Source organism: Nipponia nippon, unplaced genomic scaffold, assembly GCF_047370975.1.
Source record: "Nipponia nippon isolate SJK-2023a ecotype South Korea unplaced genomic scaffold, ASM4737097v1 scaffold_3, whole genome shotgun sequence".
Taxonomy (NCBI): Eukaryota; Metazoa; Chordata; class Aves; order Pelecaniformes; family Threskiornithidae; genus Nipponia; species Nipponia nippon.
In genome coordinates, this window is record NW_028262347.1 from 45,995,420 (window position 1) to 46,020,405 (window position 24,986).

The window sequence follows — 24,986 nt, forward strand, 5'->3', positions numbered from 1 at the left end:
GTGCAACTTAACAAAGTTTGATGGCAAGCTTCACTCTATTACTGTATGGCACAATTATTTGAACAGTGATTCAAAACTACCAAGGTACAAATCAAAGTTACCAAGACAAAATCAAAGTTACCAAGTCAAATCAAAGTTACCAAAATCAGAGTTGCCAAGGCACAAATCAAAGTTGCCAAGGCACAAATCAAAGTTACCGAGACAAAACCAAAGTTACCATACTGCGACGTTATGCACAATATCGGTCACTTACCAAAGATCTGCCACTGGTAAAAGGTCTCTCTGCCTCAAGGAGCAAACTTGAGAGGTGTCCCAGCTCAAGAGGAGATCACTGCCATGAGGCCAGGCCACCTAGCAGGGAGAGCTCAGAGAAGCCTTGCTTAGGCTGTCATATTCATGGAATAAAGTGATTGGCTTGTAGTCAAATTACATGCGATGGGAATTGTATGCATGAGACTCTTTGTACCCACAACTTTCTTTGTTCCTTGATAAATGACGCTTGGAAAAAAAAGCCACCTGCTATTCATGTGTTGATCTCATGATGGGTGTTCCAGGCTCATATGCATCGATGCTCACTGTGTCATTTTGCTCCTTTGTGGGATTTCAGAGAACAGATTGAAACTAGAGGAGTTCCTGGCTTGTTTACTGCTTAGGCCTTTACCACCTTTGGAGCCTGAACCAAACTACTGCTAGTTTGGTTAAGGGATTGAGTGCATCTGTCACACTCTGTGCCTGAAGAAAACAGTTATAATAGCATAGGAATTTCATAACAGATAGTAAGGAGTTCTCTGGCTGAAAAAGCCTTTATTTAAGTAGTTTAGACCACAAATAATGATATTAATACAAAAAGACATTCAGTGGTTGACCCAGGGTTGTTGTAGCAGCCTATGGCAGAGCTAGAGGTATCACCTATACTTTGTGAATTACATGTCTCATACTCTGAATTTTCACTTCTTTAGGAGTATCTCTTTGAGCATGTGAACAGAACTACTCAACTACTAAGAGCTAGTTCTAAAAATATCAGAAGAGCTGGACTTTCTCATGTCTTCAAAATTTACTTTGCCTTTTGAGTACAGATGAGCTTGTAGGTCCGGCTAAACTAGCCCCATATGATAGTTATAGCAGAGTGCCAGTCCTTCCTTGGTTTTCACACATTTTGAAGCTGAAAATGGATTTCTATTTCATTCCCTAAAATAATTCTGTTTTAAAACTGCCTTTCACTTGTTTTCCACTTCTCATTCCCATTTTTCTGACCATATCCTCTTTCTTGTCTGTCTTCCACATTTGCTTTCATTGTTCACCCCAAGCCGTTTCATATTTCCTTTCCGTGCTCTACTGATACACCTTTGTATGGCTCTTCAGTCCTTGTGCCTCAGTCTGAATATCTTCCTCAACTTTTCACCTAGCTGTAAGCTTTTACTCTGACCTTGTTTATGCCCTGTCCAGTCTTCAAGCAAAAAATGTCCTTGGACACAGGGTAGAGATCCAGTAAAGAAAAATAGGTCATAATTAATTTCAGCATATCCATTGCTGCTAAAAGTATCTGAATTTGGAAAAGGGAGAGAAATTAGAACAGAAGTTTTCTATATGAGCAACAAGTGACAGTATAATTAGAAAGAATTAAAAATTGTTTAGTGTTATCATGTAATGTCAAATGCAGAGTTTGATTAAAAACTACCTGGATGGGAATTTTCATCTTGTAATGGAAGTCAAGGTGCTAGTGTTTTATCCCCACTGGCTGTCAGTTCCAGGACCTGGAAAGGCAGTTTTTTGCTACAATTTCCAGTTACAGTTAAAATTTCTTGGATATTGACAAATACATGCACTCACTGATTACCTTCCTCTGGGATAGAACTGTAAGTAGGTTATACAGAAAAATTTCCTAATTTACCTTGCTTTTCTGGCAGATATCTTCATATCTTGCACCTAAGAATGATAGCAGAAAGTCCGTGTTACTGTTTTCTTCTTAGCAGATCTTTGTCACAAAAGTTCTAATTTATTAGAATTGCTGTCGGGAAAGAAAGAGTTTTCTCGATTAAAATCCAAATCTCTCTTTTTTCTTTTCTTTTTTTCTTACTTTCTATTCCACACACACCACTCTACCCCAGTACTCCCCTTGTTAATTTTGCATTTTCTGTACTGCTGAGTATATGAAATATGAGGTCTTCTAGGGAAAGTCTTGAAGTTGTTCTGGGAAACAAGGTCTCACAGTTTTCTTCAAAACAACAAAATCCCCAAATCCCATAATTCTGTACAAACATTATGAGCCACTAAAAAGAAATTTTTAATTTTGTCCCCCCGTTATGAAAGTTCAGTTATAGGATTAAACATTAGTGGCATAACCCAGCTTTAGAAAGGAAGTGATGAAAAAGGTATGCAAATCCTTATAGTAGAATTGAACTGTTTACTTTTCTCCAGGGATATAAATGCAAGATACATGAGAGGTGGATTGTGCCTTGAGGATCTGAACTATGTTTGTGGAAGAATGTGTCTCATTAGCAAAAAGGACAGGAGCTGTATACAACTTTGAACACTGAATACTGCACCATGATAGGCAATAAAATGCTTTGCCTATCGTTTGTCAACACATACTTGCTTATCTGTACTTGCTCTGTGCCATAATTGTAGTCTATTCTCATCACGTTTGTTTCTTATCATCTCTTGACACTTTTTTCTTATCATGTTTGTTATAATCTCTTAACACTTTTTTCTTTTATTACTGTTGCTTCTTCTCATATTCATGGCAATATGCACAGATAGGGTTCATGTCATAGAATCATAGAGTCATAGACTCATTTAGATTGGAAAAGACCTTTAAGATCATCAAGTCCAACCGTTAACCTGGCACTGCCAAGTCTACCACTAAACCATGTCCCTAAGCACCACATCTACCCATCTTTTAAATACCTCCAGGGATGGGGACTCAACCACTTCCCTGGGTAGCCTGTTCCAATGCTTGACAACCCTTTTGGTGAAGAAAGTTTTACTCATATCCAATCTAAACCTCTCCTAGTGCAACTTGAGGCCCTTTTGTCTTGTCCTATCGCTTGTTACTTGGGAGAAGAGACCGACACCCACCTCGCTACAACCTCCTTTCAGGTAGTTATAAAGAGCAATAAGGTCACCCCTCAGCCTCCTCTTCTCCAGACTAAACCACCCCATCTCCCTCAGCTGCTCCTCATAAGACTTGTGCTCTAGACCCTTCACCAGTCTCATTGGCCTTTTTTGGACACGCTCCAGCACCTCAATGTCTTTCTTGTAGTGAGGGGCCCAAAACTGAACACAGTATTAAAGGTGCGGCCTCACCAGTGCTGAGTACAGGGGGATGGTCACTTCCCTAGTCCTGCTGGCCACACTCTTTCTGATACAAGCTGGGATGCTATTGGCCTTCTTGGCCACTTAGGCACTCTGCCGGCTCATATTCCGCCAGCTGTCGACCAGCACCCCAGGTCCTTTTCCACTGGGCAGCTTTCCAGCCACTCAGTGTCCATTCTATTAACAGCAGCATAAGCTGAAAAGATGGTGCTGAAGTCCTGTTGGCTTGTAGTGACACAGGACTTTATAAACACATAACAAGGCAACATGTTGATGACAAAGTAATTAGAGAAGGCAGAAAATTTTTCAGGTGATTATTTCATTCGTGGAAATAAAAAAGTTCATTTATCTTTGATCTATTAAAATTTGGCATTTATTTCATTTAATTCTTTCAGCTACAGAGTCTGAAAAGACATTCAATAGGAAAATAGATGATGAAGAGATTTGGCAATAGAATATGGATTTTTGTCTCCGTGTTGGTCACTTATCCTTAATCAGTTTTGCAGCCTCCCATCTGCTCAGTGATTCACATTAAATGAATTTTGTCTAGTTTCTAGTATACTGAACTGTACTAGTATTAGTTCCCATCGCGAATATATGATTGCTGTAACTGACATGCTTCCTGGAAGTCTGCATAGACTTCCTTGGGATTCAGTAGCACTAGAGTTGCTCCCTTTAGCATAGTTGTTTGAGCCCATACCTACCTAACTTGAGGGACCTCTCTGATTTATTCTTCTGCTAAACTTTGCTACCTAGGCTCATGGTCATTTTCTCATAGCCTGTATATTTAGGAGAGACAAAAGCCTACTTCAGTTAGTTTTCAGATGTTAGAGGAGAGGTGTTTTAGAAGCTTCTTTCCCCTCATCTGTTGGAACCAAACCTTCAGACTTTTTGCAGTCCTGTTTCTGAATAAGTGCTGAGACAAAACTACTGATAACACTTCTCTGTGTCTCTTTTCCAGGAGAGAAATGTAAGATGGTTGATGAAGTGAAGGGTGGAAGTGAGTGCTAATATAGACAGAAAATTTTTCTGTCAGTGAAATTGGGGGTTAAGGGAGGAGAGGAGGAAGGTTTCACACAAGTTCCTAATTCCAGCCAAAGGCTGGAATTCTAGTATAAAAACCAATAGCAGTAAAGTCAAACCTGTAAAGTTACAAATCCAGCTATGTTTTACTTCCTGACTTAAATTCCAGTGAAGTGGCTTAATCTTAACCCCAGGTTTTCTGCTTCCTTAAGTCTATTGCCAGTATTAATGCTTAATAAAAGCAGCATGACATGATTCATTTAATCCCTTAGTGCCAGTGTGGATACCTGGACTGCCTTCTTGTCCCTTCTGTTTTCTTTGCCTTCCCATAAGAAACTGTGAGGGCGATGTATGCCCAGTGTGTAGACTAGAGGTTTGCAAAATTGCTTGCTTGTTGCAGCAGGCTATCCTTTCCCAACTTTCAGCAAAAGCTTTTCAAAATTTCATAAACAGGGAGACAGAAATAAATGAGCATTCTAGAGTGTAAGCTGTTTGTTTTGTTCATGTTGCCAGGCCTTGGTTCCGTCAAACACAAACTAGGAACTCTGCATGTTTCCTAAATCGACAATGACCTGTGCCTGTCTTTTCTTTTTCTTTTATATTTTAATATTGAGTTCCACAGCATACTTAAAATAAAGGCACCATAGACTAGATGAGTTTATTAGCTTAGCAATGAAAAATATGTTGGATTTTTTTTTAATTATTATTAATATTTCCAACTTGAACAATAACCTACATGAGCAATCTGATCTAAACAAAATGTTAACTCTGCTTTGAGCAGGGGATTGCACAGGATGATATCTCAAGGTCTCTTCCAACACGAGTCGTTCTATGATTCTGTGTACCTTTGTTTTCATGCTGAAGCTAGTTCCAGTTTACTAAAATGCAGTGTTTTGAATTAAAGTTGAGGTACAGGCATGTATTTAATATCAACACCTATTATCCTCTCTTACTGAAAAGAGATTTTAGAGGAGGATTACATTCTACCAGAATGAATTACCTTTTGCAAGGTTATGAGTGGCGTGTAAAACTGTAAAGAAGGTAAATCACAATTCATCTACTGTGGTAAACTTAAAATGATTATAACCATGCTGTAAGTGACAGATACTAATTCATGTCGCCCTCTCAGGTTGATTTTACCAGTTTTCCATTTGCACATAGCTAATGTCACTACTGTTCCAAAGGGCAATTTAACTTTTAAACTTGCATTTTGTGAGAGGTGAAATGAACAATAGTAAGCAAAACCATAATCTATGCTACTTAATTTTACTTGTCCTAATTCTTTTGGGTTGGTATATAGACTAGACTAGACTAGATTAGAATATTTCAGTTGGAAGGGACCTACAATAATCATCTAGTTCAACTGCTTGACCAATTCAGGGATGACCAAAAGTTAAAGCTTGTTATTAAGGTCATTGTCCAAACGCCTCTTAAACATTGACAGGCTTGGGGCATCGACCACCTCTCTAGGACGCCTGTTCCAGTGTTTGACCACCCTCTCGATACAGAAATGCTTCCTAATGTCCAGTCTAAACCTCCCCTGGCGCAGTTCTGAACCATTCCCACGCATCCTGTCACTGTGTACCAGGGAGAAGAGGTAGGCACCTCCCTCTCCACTTCCCCTCCTTAGGAAGCCAGAGAGAGCAATGAGGTCGCCCCTCAGTCTCCTTTTCTTCAAACCAGAGAAGCCCAAAGTCCTTAGCTGCTCCTCATAGGACATGCCTTCCAGCCCTTTCACCAGCTTCGTTGCCCTCCTCTGGATGCGTTCAAGGACCTTCACATCCTTCTTAAATTGTGGGGCCCAGAACTGCACACAGTATTCAAAGTGAGGCCACACCAATGCTGAATAAAATATGCTCAATAAAAGCACTTACCTTTTGTAAATTATTTCATTCATAAGTTTCCATGTATTTCAGAAAAAGTCTTCAAAAGACAACACAATGTTTTGTTGTTTCTGTGCAGCATTCTCTTCCAAGATGAACATCACTGACAGCCTTTGAGGGTGTTAATAAGTAGTTTGTTTGTTTACTTCTAGAAATGTTTTAATGAACAGTTAAAAATGTATTTATTCAAGAACAGGAGAATTCTCAGGAAATTCCTGAGAAAGGATTTTATTTTCTCTGAGTTTAGAAGTATGTGAAAATTGAGAGTATACAGTGTTACAAGCCCAGTCTCTGACAGGTGATTAGACAAACCTGAAGAAATAATATTTTCTTCTTCAACGCCTACATAAATTTTTGCATGTGTGTATCTGGGAATATGGAAAGATGCAAAACTAAAGTAACCCAATAAAGTAAAAAGTGAAATAAAAATCCAAATAAAACGAGCTTCCCTTACCTACCACTGAAAACCCGCTGGAGACAAACTCTTATCCATCAATAATAATTCTAAATACTAAACATGGCATTTCTGCACAAAATTATTCTCAGTAAAGTTTGCTTCCTGAATAACTTTAAAGATACATTCACGAAACTCAGAATATACTGTTCAGCTTGTAATAACTGTAATTTACATTGACAGACACAAAACAAACCAACCAAATAAACAAAAACCAAGCCAAAACCAGCTGTTAATTTGTCATTGATTCTTGAAATACATGAGTGGTATAGTTCTAATTTGCATGCAATAAAACCTTTGGAGTGAAAAATTACTTATTACTACTAAACCAATTATCTCTGTTTTTATTTTAATGTAAATATTTGTCTCGAGGCTTGTTAGCTCTTTTGGGATACAAGAGATGCCAGGTGGACTTGGGCATGCTGCTGTATATGCAGAAAAAAAAAAAAGCAGGCCAACTTAAGAGCTCCAAAGGAATAGCTAATGAATTTACAGTCTTCTTACCTAATATCATAACCACAAGTATTTCATAGCTCCTATATTGGATAATGTTATATGTTCATATCTAAAAATTACAGCTCACTAAGCTACAATTTTCCTGAAAATATATTAGAACAGCATAATTTAGCAGTTGAAAATCATGATTAGTAGCTCGGCTAGTAGAATAACTGGAAAATAGCCAGTTGTCTGGGGCTTAAGTTTGTACTTTTCTTTTTTTTGTTACTTCTTTTTCAGAAACAACACGTAGCTGTTTAGGACTGCAGTGCTTTAGCATTATATATTTCCAAGTGCTTTTCATAGCTTTAACTTGTTAAGCTGCATAAATTACTTGAGAGTTTTATTTGTCAATGTGACATGTTAGTTGACCTAGCCAATCTCCTGGTAGCACAGGAGTTTGGTACCACAGCATCTGAGCCTCATCCCTTGCTTAAGTAATTTATTTCTATATTACAAAGAAAAGCATAATTTTTGTAAAAGGCTTTAAGATTGCAAGGCTCCCAGTTCTAAGATAAAAATGAGTCTGTCAAAAATGACAGTACCAGATGAGGCCTTGAGCATGTGCTGTAATTCATTTTCCATTTTATGAGCAGACCTTCTAGAATAGAAAGGGTTGGATATCATGCTAAAAAGAATCATTCATAAGTAAGGCTTTCAAATTTTTTTTCTCTCTTCTCACTTTAGTCTTAAAGAGAAGACTAAGAAACCCTCTCTTCTAATGGCTGACCTCTCTGCCATCAGGCAGTGGATGGTTGTTATAGTAGCACACTAGTCTGAGCAGCTTTATTTCAATTATAAATAAATCTGTTTTGAAGTTTTGTTTTATCTGTTTTGAGTGAACATGAGCCCACAAACCACCCCTCATAACTTGCAGTAGTGCCTATAATTGCTAAAGTACTTAGGGGCAGCCCCATATTGTAACATTTAGCGTGTTGCATCTAGGAATTACAGGCTTTGCTGTGTTCCTTTGGAAAAAATTGCACAGTGTTTTCTTGCATTTTACACGGCACCACACAGCGCTGTTAATCTCCTATTTTTTACTGGCTTGGAAAATCACCCAAAGTGCTGTAAGAAAAATTTACTTTGCCTTGTAAAATTTCTGTGTTACAGCTCCAAACCATATTAAATTCAGTAATAATCACCATAGAAGATTCCCTGAAATCTAAAATATTTTATTTTAAAATGTTTTCTCCAAAGGGGCATGGGAAGAAAGCAGACATAGACATGATAGAGACTGGCAGTGTTTTGGATTAAAATAAAAGAAACAGGATTGTGACATTCCAGTATCAACACTGAAGTTAGATACTTTTTTTAAGTTTCAAAATACTCTCTCCTCAGTGGGTGGCCATATTTCTCCCTGCAGTTGTTTGCAGCTTATGTTCCTGACAAAGAGAAGGCCAGAGAGGTATCCTGCCATTTTTGTTTAGCTGTGAAATTACTCAGAGTGCCACTATCAAATACCCTATTGTATTCAGTAATTCGTGTAGTCCTTGAAAGTGATCTCAAAATAAATATAAATAAATGACAACATGGAAATAAATGGAAGGTAGTAAGAACGGAAAGAAATGGGGCAGCAGGGGAAAAGGGGAAGATAGTGCAATAATGAATAGACTAATTCAACATTTACTATTTCTGTAATTACTTGCTGCTTATGTTCCAGCACGGAAAGGAAATTTGCATTCCTGTTGGACAGCTCTGTCATATTGTCATTTTTTATGTCGCTGGTTGATTGCTACTCTTTTTCTGTCTCTCTAGATTTACACAAATTGGAAGAAAGCAGGGATGCAGTAGAACAGTCATGATGTCGAAAGAATCGTGACTGTTTTTAAGATATAACAATTTAAATGCTATATGATAAATTCAGGTATGATTTTCTAGAACAGTTTATCCCTTCTTTTAGTAATCAATTCCTTTAAAACAACAAAAAAAATATTTTTAGTAATACTTCTTTTGCGAATGATAAATAAATGCCTACACATATAGAAATCTTTAATCTATGAAAAGACATTTTCTGAATGGGTCAATTTAATTAGATGAGCAAAGCTGTTAGATATTTCATTTTGGGAGGCGAAATCAAATCCCTTGGCTGTTAGTACTGCTTCTGGGAAGAATTTTTTAATGAAAATTGGATATTTCGGTTTATCTCCCATCATAATAAAGTATAAATGACATTGAATCCTTGAGAAGGCTCTCTCTAAGAAGTCAAGTTGAGCCAAACAATAGCCGCTGCTACTTTTCTGTCATGTATTCAGTTTGTCTATGGAGTCTGACACAGACACTTCAATTTTTCTTGCCATTTGAAATCCCTTGAGGGTTAAAACTGATCCGGGCACAAAGTTTGGATTTAGTTCTGAAATTTGCAAAATGTCAGAAGTTGTTTTCTTTTTTGTTTCCAGTTTACAAGCAATTCGCTTGTAGGGGATGGGAGGGGTGGGTTTCCCTTTTCAATGTGGAAAGTCATTTTTATTGACTTCAGAACCGTGAGCCCTATTTTTTTAAGGTTTGGTTATCTGGTGTATCTGGAGCATTAACACCCCCAGGCTGAATGTCAGGATTTCTGAACTACAGAAATTTTCAATAGCTGACATCTATTGAGCTTGTATTTCTTCTGAGGTTGGCCATATGCCATAAGTATTGCATCCATAGATATACTTTTCAGTCCCCTTAGGACGTATGTTTGGCTGCATGCCAAATGTAACAGAATTAATTGTAAAACAGAGTATTTTCATTTAAATATAACATATCCGTCTAACTAGTTGGTAAATTACTTTGGAGCAGGTATTTAGGCACATAACCCCTTACTAACCTCCTTTAGGGATCTCATCTTCTGTATCTTGTTTCTAACTTCCTGTAGGCAGGAAAAGGGGAGCCCTAAACTTCTCACTTTACTCAACATAAATTTAAAGCTTGTTGTAGGAAACATCACTGACACAGGATGAACTGCTTTCATGAAAGAAAGAGATCTTCTTGTTTTGCTACATGGTTGAATATAGCCGCCTGTCACCTGTTATTACTCTGTGTGTAGTAATTTTGTCAGTAATCATAGAAAAATGCATGATATAGGCCAAATTTAGCTTAGAAGAAATTCATAGGACTCAGTGAAAATGGTATGTGGAGACAGTGAATTTATATTCTACTGACTGGCCACTGAAATATGAGTAGATATTAATACACTATCAGAAAATATAAAGTGTGGTTTAAGACTGAATGGAAAAGAAAGTGCCTAACATGGAAATTTACTTAACATTTCATTACATATTCTTGATACAAAATAATCTAAAGCTTAATGGTTGAAGTGAACATTTCAATATGGGTCTAGACAGTAAATAAATCACAAGGTGTCGAATGAAATCTGTTCTTTAAAAGTTTACTTAGAGACTGTAAACAATCTTTCTTGGTTTTAACAGTGATGTAATGAGGTAAATTCCTTTTAGACTTGAAGTTACCCAAAAAGAAAGACTAAAAAATGGGGGGAGTGGGAGGGGAAACCACAAGCAAAACAACCAAAAAAAACTTCAAGGGAAAAAAATCCTATGCCTATATTTCTTTCCTATATCATTTTGAATGCTTTAATAAAACAAGAATGCTTTTTGTGATATGAGACCCATAAAACAAGAAAATGGATGTCAAATAGTTCTAATATGTTATTGCTTAATCAGATACATACTGCTTTACTTGAAGAAAATATCACCTTAATAAGCTCTGAATCATGCCCCAAGCCAGTAAAGTTATGAGCTGTGCTTTAGATATTCCTAAATCTATGTATAAGCAGTGGTGTCACATTCAAAAATGCTTAAGCTCCAGTGGATTCCCACCAAAGTCAATGGGCAACGCTTAAATCTCAGCTCTCTGGTTATCATGCCATTAATTATCCCTGCAGCTATAGACTTAAGAACCCAGTTTATGTTATTACTCTCTAAAATAACTTTGACTCATAGAAAAATTACACTGACTTCTGTAGAATCTCAGTCAGGCTAGTAAATGGATTTTTAGTCAACAAAAATCCACCTGTGGTTGAAGGAGGACTAATGTGATATATTCAGATGGAAATGAACCACTTAAGCTACAAACAGAATTAAACTAAAACAAGATGTTGCATTTTATCGATCCTAGCAAGGCTTATTTCTAAAAGTAATTTACTAGATTACACAAGGAGTATGCATAGACTCACCTGCATGTGAGGACGCTGGTCCAGTGAAATGACTGGGAAGGAGAGTCAGGACCAAGGGTATGTGGGTGCGTCACATTGGACAATAATGAGAAAGTTGCCTCACATTTACTCTAAGGTAAAGATTAGTATATGCTGAATTATCGTGGATTAGTAGATACAGATTCATAGCCTAATTTCCTGCAAAGTAATCCAATTCTTGCTCCCATACACTGAGATTAATATATTACACCAAAGAGGAATAATGCTCTCATGTTCTTGAAGTTGCTAGCCAAAACTTGAGAAGATCAGTACTAGTAACAGTATTGTTTCTCATTGTGATCATCTAAGGATATGAGAGAGGAAAACTTTGACAAGACAGCATCTTTTACAAGCCCACTGATACTAGTTGGGTAAAGAAGGGCTTTGCATGACTGTAAACTCCTCCCCCCACAACTATTTGTTTTTCTAATGAAATATATGGTGCTTGTCACTACAAATCACTTCTCATTACAAATCTTGCATTGTATGTGTGTTTTTCTGGGCCAGATGTTAACCTTTAGACATCATTGCTTCTCTGCCATGTTCAGTTGTTTTTATTTTATTATGATAAAGATGAGATGAAGAGGCAAGGTTTATCTCTTTCCTGCACAGGAAGTATAGAGACTGAGATAAATTTTGGACCTTTGATATGAATAATGCAAGTCCCATGTATTTCAGTGGGACTAGCATTTCACATACAAATAGTGGTGCAAGATATTTGCATTGTAATTCAGAGTGAAGAAGGAAGAGTTGTAGAAATAACAACAAAATGAGGGGGAAAGAGTCTATCCCTTTAGCTACTAAATACTACACATTAAAGTAATTTGTGAACTCTTAACATTTAGAGGAGGGATGGGGAGCTTGCATATGTCAGTGACCTCTTTGTAAGATGCAACTCTCTAGTTCCTGTTTCTTTAGTCAGCTAACTAAAAACTTTTCAAGATTTTATTGCTAATTTACTCAGTTATACACCATTTAAATTGTGTTTTGCCTGTCCCATGACAACTTTTGTAAGGCAAAAGGAACCGGTTATGAAAAAGATATGCAGGTCTGCGATAACTTAAAGAAATGTGAAATGAAGTCACAAGTTCAGTTCAGACCTTTTTACTATCCTTGTGTAGTCTCTCTGTGACTTTAAAATGTCCTAGAGAGAAAGAAGGAAATATGTAAAATAATATTTTTTTCTGTATTCAGTGTCTGCAGTTTAATCAATCTTCCATTAAGAAATCTTTTCATAATTCATTTATTTTTATTAAAAAATGTGAATGCTTGCCAAAAAAAATAGAGATGATGTGGGGAATGACAGTCAACTGCATTTGTGACACAAATTCAGTTCCTTATGCAATCACATTATTACCAGTTAAAGCTGTTAAACCTATATTGAAGAGTAAAGTCTCTGCTTTACTGATTAAACCCTTGCACACTTTGAAGAATGATGAATATTTACAAAATATAAAGTTGGTTTAAATTGCAGAGACCACCTAATTTGTTGAACGACCTTGCTGGTTGCCACTGTGTCATCATAGTTTCCACAAGAGGGTTATTCAGAGCTGCTCAGCTGTATTAATCTTTTCCAATTTTACTAGCATCTCAGGGTCCTTGGGCCTCCAGCAGCCTGAAGTACAACAGCTGCCTTAACATGAATTTGGCACAGTTTGCCAGCAGAGTCAGGAAAAGATTGGGGTGGATATAAAAACAGTAGTTTTGTCCTCAGTATTTTAATATTTTAAGGATAAATACAGGGTCTTGTAGTAATGCATCAGCTGCCCTTAGCTAGCTCTCTTTTGTTTGTTGTGGTGATTATAACAGTCTTTTGTAGGAAAGCCCAGTTAAGCAGTAGGTCTGACCATATTAGCAAGGCTGGATCCATTGTCCTGGACTCTAGGGAAGAAGTAACCAACCAAACAAAAAAAAACCCCTTGCAGTCAACTTCTGCGGAGAACTGGTCTTAAAAATCAAGCTCCTGAATTCATATTTAATCACTTAACTGTTTGGCTTCCAAAACTGCAAGCATCCAGCCATTCTGATTTGAAGTCTGCGTGATTTGTGGAGAGTGGAGTATTTCCGAAAGCCAGGACAACTGGCATGCTAGGTTATAAGAGCCATGTGTCAGTTACATTCAATTCTTTCCTTTTAAATTTGCTAGTGTTGCTGGAAGGTGGTAATCATGGGCAATTCATCTTTATTTAGGCACATGGGGGAAAAAAATGAAGTTTTCTTTATTAACGGAAAACTGTTGAAAGCTTGTTCTCATTATAGGCATTAGAGTGAGGTCCAGGTCCAGTAAGGAGAATATCAGCAGTCTTCCAAATTGATTATTGAAGTGTCTTTGTTATGGTTTTTTCCCCCCAGCAATGAGATTGCCATTCATTGCTTTATGATTCTGTCACATTGGTCTCAGCACTGAAAAGCTGTAAATCTGCCAGTGCGTCTGTGCAGAGGATCTCCATTAGGGCTTGGGCTAGGACCACCCACTCATTTCTCCTGAGCAAATCAGTAGCTGTTTTCATTACCTTTTTATTAGCTACCGACCTGGACTGGATGTGAACTGGTGACCAACAGGTGAAACTGGTGACCAACAGGTGAAAGGTATTTTGTATCCCGTTATTAATCCTTAGAGCCATCAAGTCCTTCCATTAAAATCTTATGAATAACTTTTTTTATCCTTCAAATAAGTCTGCTAGCATGCAGTTGTAAACTTATATTTTTTGCTTTGTAAAATTGCCAAAGCATGTGGTTGTGCATATACAAGTGCACACCCTGCTGCTAGAAATTGGGAGGTTTCCAGTGGCTCTCAGTGCCTGCGTTTGTATGGGTCAGTACACATAACGGTGAACATGCACACAAAATGCCTTCCTGCACCAAATCGGTATTTTTCAGCTGCTTAAACAATTATTTGGATTTTTTTTAAAAGTTAGAATTTTATTCCCTTAACCCATGTGTTTTATTTAACACTGAACACATACAATGGGGAAGGGACAATGACAGGGATTGCTGTCTTAATCTAACTACACAGTGTGTACATTCTGTTATGGTAGTTACGGTGTACATTGGATAGTTGAAAAAAGTTGATAATGCTAAATTTTAATTGTGAAAAAGCCTGGTTCTGTCAAGTGATTGATTTTATATCATTTGACACAAAAATAAGGTGTATTAAATCTGTGCTGAGGTATTCACATTTTAGCAGCAGACAGATGGCACCAAAGAGGACATTTTAGATGGCATGATGCAAGGTTCCTCAGAATGCCATTCTGCAAGAAAATGCTTTCATCCTTTTTTTTAATTTTTGACAAATGTGGGTATATGAAAATGATGGCCAACATGAACAAATGTAGCTGTGCTGATTGTTTGTAGTCAGATCATTTTATGTCTTGGGTGTTTGTATCTTTATCTGTTAATGAGTATTTGAGCCTGTTAGTAGCACAGTCATTTCTTTGATGCTATGTATGCTGGCACCTGTCATCATTATGTACTCCAGGTCTCCTGACTGGCCTGAGCTTGAGTGCAATATGCCATTTGGAAAGTGCCAAAAAGAGTTGAGCAGTCATGTATTTTTGGTGATCCCAGTAAATGAAAATTAATCATGTTTGACAAATGTTTGTGGCCTTATAGTTCTGTAGGCAGAAGCTATGTGTTTTGTGACTGTATTCAATGAACTGTCCTTTTATGTTCTAGAAATAGACACAGAGACAGCGTGCAACCAGCTAAAACTAATGATGTTAGTCTGTTAAAAAAAGCAATGATGCAAAATGAGTAGATGTTAATTCTGTCGGTATTAGTGATACATATGCTTGGTGCCTGTCATTTTGAAGCCTCAAGGCTGGACTTACATATGTCGTGGTACCTTTTGCCAGACTAAGAATGCCAACATTGATGTTAAATGGGCAAAATTTAGTGTTCAGTTATCACCCTCCCTCCCCCACCATCACCCCAATTATCTTAATTTGAATAATTATTTTATCCTGACCCAAATTTACGTTGTGTTTTCAATTGGAGATTATTTTCTTCTTTATGTTTTGTTCTCAACTATGGTTGTATGCTATTTAAAAAAAAAGAAATTGCATTTAATCTGTTGGTGTGTCTTTACTGCACTAGTAGATGAGGAAAAATCAGTCTGGGCTACATGTAATTTTTTGAGGGTTTTGTTTTGTGTTTTGTTTTGTTGTTTGTTTTTTTTTAAAAAAAAAGCAGGGATGAGAGGCACTGCAGTATAAGATAATGTAGTCTATCCTGTAGTTGCACTATTTGGTTGACAGGAGCCTTGTGCCATGTGGATATGGTTTTAAGGTATATGGGTTTACCAAAGAAAGTTTACTAAATAATAAGGCTAAACTCTTACCTCCAACGAATATTCATTTTGTGAAACTGGAATACTGTAAATGATAAGCCTGCTTATATTTCTGCCAGGATGATCTCTTGGAAATATGGCCTCTATGTTGGTTTTGATGGAACCTGGTCTTGATATAGTTCTTGGTGTGCTGCACAACTTCTTTCTCTCTCTTTATTTTATTGTCTCTAAGGCCCTTGAGGGAAATACTGAAAATCTGGAGCAGCCGTAATCATGAACAGACCTCGTTATTATTCCTATGTTAACTTGTGGGATAGTGCAGGATATATGCAATGTCTGTTTCCAGACCACAAAACTTGAGAAAGCCTATATGCTTCTATCTGTGAAATAACACTCAAGGCAACCTTGAGAGGTGCAGACCACAATGCACTTCCACTGTGGTTAAGCTTAACTGCTCTTTATTCTGGAGGCCTTCTATTTTATAACACAAACCGCAGCAACTAATTTCATGGGGATAGGGATAAACAGGTCACAGGTATCTTATTGAATAGCTGATGGTGATTTGTGTTTGAGTATCAGACTAGGCTAATCTAATATCACTGTTTTCTTCATGAAAAGAGTAATGACCACTAATGGATCTGCTCTGGCACTTGTATACCATAATGCAACTTTAGTGGCTTGATAATTTCAGTGATAAGAAAATCTGTGGTTTAGAACATGTCTGTTCTTTTTACCATCATTTCTGTTCCTTTTCTTTTTTCCTGACCATTTTGTCATACCATTGTCTTTAAAAATTGCCTTTTCTATTTCAGTTGTGTTTTATGGTTGACTGATTGATTTCTGATGAAATCTAACTTCCCACATTAAAATCCAAAATATTTTCTATTTGTTATAGAAACCTTTGTTTGTGGTGACTTTACTGTTCACTGTGTATGTAGTGTTATTTAGGACACAAGAAGATGGAATGAAGCTGCGTCAGGGGAAGTTCAGATTGGGCATTAGGAAAAGGTTCTTCACCGAGAGGGTGGTCGGTCACTGGAACAGGCTCCCCAGGGAAGTGGTCACAGCACCAAGCCTGTCAGAGTTCAAGGAGAGTCTGGATGGCGCTCTTAGTCATATGGTTTAGTTTTAGGTACTCCTGTGAGGAGCAGGGAGTTGGACTCAATGATCCTTATGGGTCCCTTCCAACTTGAGATATTCTATGATTCTATGATTTCATAAAACCAAAACATACTTTTTCCCCCCTTGTTTTTTTTTTAAGAGCATGACTAAAGCTCCCTCCTACCTTCCCTTCCGATTGTAGCTTGGGTCTGTGTAATGCTCATCCTGATGCCTGTCCAGAAAAGTAGTGTGTAGCTTGATCTTCACCCAAAGCCCTTTACAATATTTTTTGCAGTACATTTCTACCACTTCCTTACTTCTTGGACATTGACGATGTTGGACACATTTCTTCCTCAGTCTGGAGATCTGCAGCATAAAGTAGCTGACCACAAAACTTACTGTAACACTTAAACATTCATATTTACTTAGGTTAAGTCTAGTGATAATAGTAGTTGTTTTTCTCTAGTGCCTGGAATTTGGAAATAGTAACTGTACATGATCGCTCCATGGTGACACACTGTTAAAATAATTTTTCTCTCTCTCTTTTTTTTTTTTTTTTTTTTTTTTTAAGGGACGCAAGAGTGAGGCAGAAAAGTACTTCGTGAAGGCTATTCAGCTGGATCCTACCAAAGGGAACTGCTACATGCATTATGGTACGTTTCAGATAGATAGAGTTTCCACACATATTCCAGGATTGCTGTTAATCTCTCTGAGTGATTAAGGATTTGAAAAGTGCTACTGGCAAAATACCTTCTTTAAAGGGAAAGAAACTAATCTACCATGTATAACTTCATCTCCATTTCAATTTGTTAATCACTGCAGAGGGAGAGGTGAAGATTTTCATATTTTGCATAGCCTTCCTCCTGTGAGGGGAATTTCAGTATTGCTGCTTCTCTGGGAAAGAAAGAAGGTGACTATTGCCATATGTTGAAGTTTCATGGCCTGGAATGTTATTATTAACAGTTTTGGCCTAACTTCACTGGCTGCTGGTGGGTGGGCAACTACAAGTTATACTTTAGTGTGCGTGGGTTCTGTATATTGAAGTATCTGCTTTTTCTTGACGACTTACGAGCCTTACATCTACCTCCTTCCCAGCATCTTCATGGCTTGAAATGGATAAGTATTACAAAAGATTTTGACAAGTTGGCTATACCGTTGTCATACTAAGCCATGCATGTGTTTAAAGCACACAGTTAGTTTGAAGGTATCTTTATAACTTTGGATTGTTTTTGCTAGATGTGCAAAAAATATTTCCAGATGTGATTGATCCCAAGGAACCAAAAATATTTAACTTTATGGACTAATTCTTACCGTATTTTAAAGATGATAATAGACAAATCTAAAAATGCAAGCTATGTAGTCCCAATTGGAAAATATAGAAAGAACTAATAAGTTTCATCTTAGTTAAGGAAGAAGGTAGGGAATCACAGGCATACTATATATATCTTTGTATGTTGTTTTAATTTCCTCTTCTGATTCTAACTGGTAAATGTAAAATACATGAAAATGAGTGGCCAAAAGGGAAAATTAATCTCACATAATAACTATGTTTTTACTTTGTGTGATTCCTTTGTCTGAATTGCTCACACACTGTATTTCTGTTTGGTCCCATGCAGTGTAAAATTCTGTATGTTAGGTTCCCAGAATCGATGCGTACATTGTTACTTAGAACATGTCATGGTATTTAAATGAATGTAGCCCAGTCCTGCATTATTTTGCATTATGGATCATTGCAGATACTGACTTTGTCTTCTATTTATGCCTGTACAGGTAAATCTGATAGGGGTATTTGTGCACATAAGCTCCATTATTTTAATTGGATATAAGTATAGTTGATATCTCAAGATAACGAGGAAAAGTTGCAGCAGATTGTTTCTTGAAATCCTACTCAAGCCCCTTCCAGCCTTTGTTATTAAGAAATCTATCCTTAGTTATTAGAAAATCTATTTGCGTACAAATTCAAAGATAGGTCTCAACAATCCATCCTGGCAATTGAAGATATGATTGTGTATATTTTATTACAGGTCTAGACTTTTTTCTTTTTGTCTCTCATTACTTCATCAACTTGCCTGTCTTTTCCTGCAGTATTCCCTCTGTGTCATTTTCAAGTGCCCTATAAACTAAACCCAAGGTTATTCAAATCATCATTCATCTCTGATGTATTGACTACTTCATTACCAGAGTACAATGTTAAAATGGTGTATTGTTTCCTAATTAAGATTATTCCCTGAAAACTTTAGCAAATTTTTCCTTTATTGTGTCACAGGTACAAAAAGTGGTTTCTGTGTCCTTATGCAGAGGTTGTTATAGCAACATAAGTGAGTTTCTGCTCTGCAGATTAAGAGTGAAGGGCAAGTTTTAGTCAGTGTTTGGAATACCAGCGTAGTAAAATGTGATGCTGAAGGGCTGTAGACACAAGAAGGTTCTCTGTACCAGTCACTAGGTCTCTGTCATGGAGTATTGTACACAGAGAGCTTTACTGAATGCAGTAAACTTTTATTTTGATTGTATAACTTCTGATCACGTCACCAAATTCAGTGATGTTGCTCTATGTTTATATCAAAGTAGCTATTAGAAAGATACGGTTTACTACTTCTTGGCTTATGCGTCAGTGTAGTACAGGTGATCTCAAAACCTTGTCACTTCAAGCACAGGACTTTGTAAAATTTGAAATAAATTATCCTTGCTTTTCTCTCTTTCCCTTTTCCCTCTCTTTCCCTTTTCCCTCTCTTTCCCTTTTCCCTCTCTTTCCCTTTTCCCTCTCTTTCCCTTTTCCCTTTCACCTATTTCTTGTATTGTTCAGGAATCTGTAGTGTATGTTACCAGGGACACTCCAAATATTACACAGGAATCCCTAGTGAACAATTTATGCTTTATCTCTACATCTCATTAATTTGTTTTAGCACCTTGTCACAGATACAGTCCATATCCTATATGCCAAGTGTTAAACTGTGGGGAAATACATCCATATTTTGCATGTAAATCTTAGAGATTACTTTTTTTTCTCAGCATGAAGATGTTGGAACAGAGAATTAAATATTTGGCATCAGCCCTAAAAAAGCACGTACCTTATGGAACAGCCAAATGAAATGAGTGGTCAGTTGGGACACAACTATGTGTTGATGGAGTAGCAGGAATAAATGGACTGAAGATTTTCTTCCAAGTGCACATGCATGCACACACTTATAATTTGTGCTCCCAGTATATGCAGATGCTCTTTTTGACTTCTAACCTTTTAGACTTTTTTTTGAGCTATCAGGATAAATTGTCAATATTCTGTATCTTTTAAGAGACTTATGTTTGTGTTATAATGTGCTTTAATTCAGGCCTTAAGCCAAAGCTATTCTTAGATGATGTGATTTGGTGCAGGAGTCAGTTTATTTGATCAGATAAAAGTTTGGAGAGAGGCGAACAGTTTCATGGTTGCCTTTTGGGATAATACCACCACAGCACGTTTCTCTGTTTGAGATAGTGTTATGATTAGTTTTGTATAGGTAATTTGCTGGCTTTGAATTTCAGTGGATTTAGGTTTAAAGCAGTGTTTCTCTAACTCATTATGCTTGGAGATGTCTGAAGGGGGAACTAGTGGGAAAGCTGAAGAGATATAAATTCCTGCACACTGCAGACATGATGCCACTTCATTGGATATGAGGGGAAGTGGCTTTTGCTCTAGTGACCAGAGAGGGTGGCAGTCCCCTCTCAGGCTGAAATGCAGGCAGCTGGTCACCTGTCCCCATTTTCCCTTTCTTTTCCCCTTTCTCCTTCCTTTTCCCTTTTCTCCTTCTTTTCCCCTTTTCCTTTCTATATGCCAGTTATCTGAACATCTGAACTTTGTGCAGAACCATTGTCTTACAAATATGTGGTCTTGATGAGTGATCTGATAGAAGCTACTCAGACACATGGTACACTACCAGAAACACCTAACAGATGAAACAGAGAAAATATTAATCAGGAAGAAGAAAAAATGACAGAGGAAAGACTGCAGAAGCACCATTTTTTTTGTGCAGAAGTAGAGATTTTTTTTGCATTTTCTGGCAATGAAAATCTTATTTGTTGCACAACCTACATGTTTTTAAACTGAAACACTGGAGAAGATTATTTCAGGTACTAGATTTGAATTCTCCTGTAAATTTTGAGTCTTTTAATTGGATATTTTTAATACACATTTTTTAAAGAAGATTTAAAGTGAACAATTTTGACTAAACTGAGATGAACCTAATAAATGCTTATTTATTTTTGAATTTCCATCTTTGTTTTCTCTGGGAAAGTTTTCTTCAAAATATCCTGCCCACATCTACTGAGGATATTGGCTCTCATGCATCCTACTTTACTTTGAACATTTAACTCAAGTATGCCATTTTGGGTCCTGCAGGACCTCAATGGCTTCTGTCATCAACAGATCGATGACATAATTGAAATGGTCTCCACTGGCCATAGAGGGGACTTCTTCTAACCTAGGTGCCTCAATTAAATGCTTATGGTCAGGTGGATTGAATCCAAGTATCAATCTGAGAAACCACAGAGAGATACCTATGAACTAACCAATTCCAAAGGAATTTTCGTATAAATATTTTAAGAATATGTTGGCATCTAGAGAGTCAGTAAGTCAAATTTGTTAACAAGTGTGCCAAACATAGAAATATTCAGCCAGGTCAGACCAGTGACATTATGGACCAGAGATTATTTAGTTTTGGATACAGTATTGACCACCCACAAAGGAAATACAGATCTCCCATTTCTGTCTGCGCTGAGCCTATCTCAGGAGAAGTTGAAGAAAGATTCTGTATACAATTTGTCAATGCAGAGAGATGAGATGAATTTCAAACAGTGAAATGCTTGTCTGTTTGAAAAGAAACAAAAATAAATTCCTCAGTATCTTTTCATTGAGATGGCTAGTAAGATGCAGTGTGGTTAAGTAGTTTGAAGTTGTTGAAGGCTTTCTGTACTAGCTTTCACTTAAACAAACAAGCAAACAAACAAAAAAACCCATAAAGCTACAGTGAAATTTAAGTTGTGCAAACATTTTACCTCCAAAACTGTCTTATTTCCTTTATAATTTGCTGTTTTAAAAACAAAACAAAACAAAACAACACCACTAAAGCAGATTTCATTTTACTTACTTGCTAAAAATAGGTTTTGCTACCATGCCTCTTAAAGTGCATATAGTTGCCTTGCTCCAACATAATGAAAATGGAGTGGGGAAAAAGAGAGAGAAAGGAGGAGTGAGGTTTCAAGATAAATGTGTGTACAGAGGTCCCTCCTCCCTTACATTTGTAATGGCTTAATTGGAAAGGGGAAGTCTAGAACCCAGCAGGATGTTCAAATTAACTCTGTTTTATTAATCACCACTGAGACCTCCTTTTAATATAGTTTCCTTTGAATAATACATTGTTTCTAATAACTCTAAATTGTTTAATGATTCCTTTTTCATTATAAAAATGGATTATTCTCATTAGATTAATTATGCATTCACTTAATTAGGCAATTCACATTGATCATCTGCCTTTTTCCATGCATTCCCAGTTACAGATATAAAACAAAATGGAAAACATGCTGTCAGATTAGGTATAACTGAAGCTTATTAGCTATACTCTCATTGAAGGAAGAACAGATTAACATGTTCCCAAACATTCTAGCTTTTTTTTTTACATTATCTTTCAGTTTTGAATTTGTGATAATTTAGGAGTTGTTTTTATAGATTTTCTCATATTATCTGTTGGGTTTTTTTTACACAGGTTTAACTTGTTAACTGCTGTTTTTATTTTTTTCACTTTCATCCTAAGTCGTTCTAATAATTGTTTCAGCACAGAACTTTTAGCCCTTTTTGATGCTTAAATTTTCACCTGGGCTTGTGAGCACTTTGTATCCGTCTTGCCTCCAAAGGTGGCTGCTTTACCACTCCTAAGTCCCAGCCTGAAAATGGATTGGAACTGCTGTGGTTTAAGCTTCAAAATAAATTTCATTGAAATATGATAGCAGTGGATTTTCAGGCACCATTTTTTTCCGTCTTTAAGTCATACACTTACATGTGTTAGTGAGTGTGAGAATTTACATGTGTTTACAGATGTGGATTCAGTTTTCTTCTGATGTGATGTATTTATAATGTTTTGGTGTAGTCACATTGTTCACAGTGCTGGAGCTTTGTGTCTTTGTTCTATATTGCCTGAAGAGCAGCCTGGGACAGCTTTATTTTTCTCCCATATATTTAAGGAAAAGATCTTATGAAGAAAACAGTGTAATAATGGAAAATAAAATGTCAAATTTATATTGATAAGGAAGAGAAATATTGACCATGACCTAGTAACGAAGTCTTACTCATTTCTTCAAGAGACTTTTATGCCTGTGGAAGAAATGTCACTCTAGTCCATAGGAAGGTCAGTTTTTATCTTTGCCAATGAAAGGAATAAAACTGATTTCACAATCCATAATTCCAGTGAATGAATTGTCCATTTCTGACTGACAGGTTAGCTAAATGAAGTATATGCTGAGTGATAAGTAAAACAGAGTGCATGGATCTGCTCCATTGGGAACACCAGATGCTACATGGTGATTATGTACTGAGAAATTAAATTCCTTGATGAGATGGGGTCAAAGCCAACCAGATGTATTATGTCCATCACTAAGTCACTTTGCCAGCCTTCTTGATATGCACTCATGAACCTTTCAGCAAATGAAAGGTTTTTTGCCATTTTAAATCTTTTGGAAATCCTAACATTAAATATATAATGATTTTGTAGGAAAACTATAAAACAAGTTTATGATACTCAAATAACACATGTTCATATGCGCTCTTTGGAGGAAGGGTCTCTCTGTCTTGAGCATACAGTGCCATGAAATTAAGATCCTGACTTTGGAGTATGGCTTATACCTCCTCCTGCAATATCAATGAATGTAATTCCAGGATTCCTAGACCCAAAACAGGAGGAGAGATGTAACCGACTCACAGAAAGACTTCATTAAACTTCTGACCTTTCTGCTCCCAGAGCTCTCTCCAGTAACTTTGATTTAAGAAAATCTTCAGTTACTATTAACACAGACAGTATTTCTTACTTCCAAACTGAAACTGAGCAAGAATATACCAGATACTGAGCTATTCAGAAGAATATACCAATTTGAAGTCGTTTGCGGTTTTCTTGGCAGCTGTGAATGATGAGTGTGCAAAGGCATATGTACATAAGTTGTCAAGTCCTTTTTGTTGCTCTCTAGGCTGTTGCTATCACACAATATTAAAAGTAGATTATTACAAACCACTATAATTACTATTTATTCCAAACTCCCTTTAGAACCAATCACTTAAGTGGAATGCAGTGGAGTATTTCCAAACAAGCTAGGTCACTGACCCTGAACGCTGTGGAATTTCCATGTTTCTGGCTCTTCCCTTGAGTTTATCCTTAAATCTAATCATTCTGACATCCCAAATACATGGTTGACTCTGCTTCCTCAGCACAACATACTAGACTGTTTGAGAGATGTGGTATAGAAATTGCAGATCAGAGACAGAGCTAGAAATGCGTCTTTGTGCTTCTTTCATGTTGCCAAAATATGGGAGTTCTGCAGGAACTGAAAAAGCCTGTGGCACGAACAACCCCAGAGACTTCTTTGTTAATGATCATGTGTTTTGACCTATGCGTGCCATCTCATGAGGATTTTTGAAGGGATAGCATGGAGCTGCTACAGAAGTGCAAGTGGATAGTTCTTTCCCATCCAAATTTCACTTTTCCAAACTTTATACATCACCAGGTGCCTGGGGGATGACATAGCGTCCAGAATCTTCCTTAGTATTTGTAAAACATGAGGTCCTCTTTATTATGTCTTTTCATCATTAATCTTTTGTTTTAGTGAGAGCTTCCAGTGATCCAGATGTAGTCACAAGTTCAGTCATCAAGTCCCAAAGGCTTGCAATTTCATTTTTTTCTCTCTTATCTCTGGTCGTGCTCTGGATGACATCCAATGGTATATTTAGCACAACTGCAACAGATAACTTTTTCAGACAAAGAAAAAGGCTAATAAAAAAGATATTTCCAAGCCAGTGCATATATTGATATTGCAGCACCCACTGGCTTGCGTAGTGTTTCTATATATTTTATTTGCATGGAGTAATCTTCTCCATGGGAACCAACTGAGGGGATAAACTCCCCAAAAGCCCTTCCAGCAAGAAAGCCAAAGAACAGCTTTAGATAAAGATGGAATGGGATATAAGGAGCAGCAAAACAAACTGGAATGCTGCTACCATCT

The 24,986-nt window shown here is 37.0% G+C and overlaps 1 protein-coding gene across 10 annotated transcripts in view; it reads left to right on the forward strand.

Moving 5' to 3' along the window:
- Positions 1-24,986, forward strand: part of TMTC2 (transmembrane O-mannosyltransferase targeting cadherins 2) — a 259,383-nt gene that overhangs the window by 198,578 nt on the left and 35,819 nt on the right. For all 10 annotated transcript variants that reach the window (XM_087767467.1, XM_087767469.1, XM_087767470.1 and 7 more), the window contains one exon: positions 17,323-17,404. In XM_087767467.1, the coding sequence (XP_087623593.1) occupies positions 17,323-17,404 (82 nt within the window). The remainder of the gene's footprint in view (positions 1-17,322; positions 17,405-24,986) is intronic.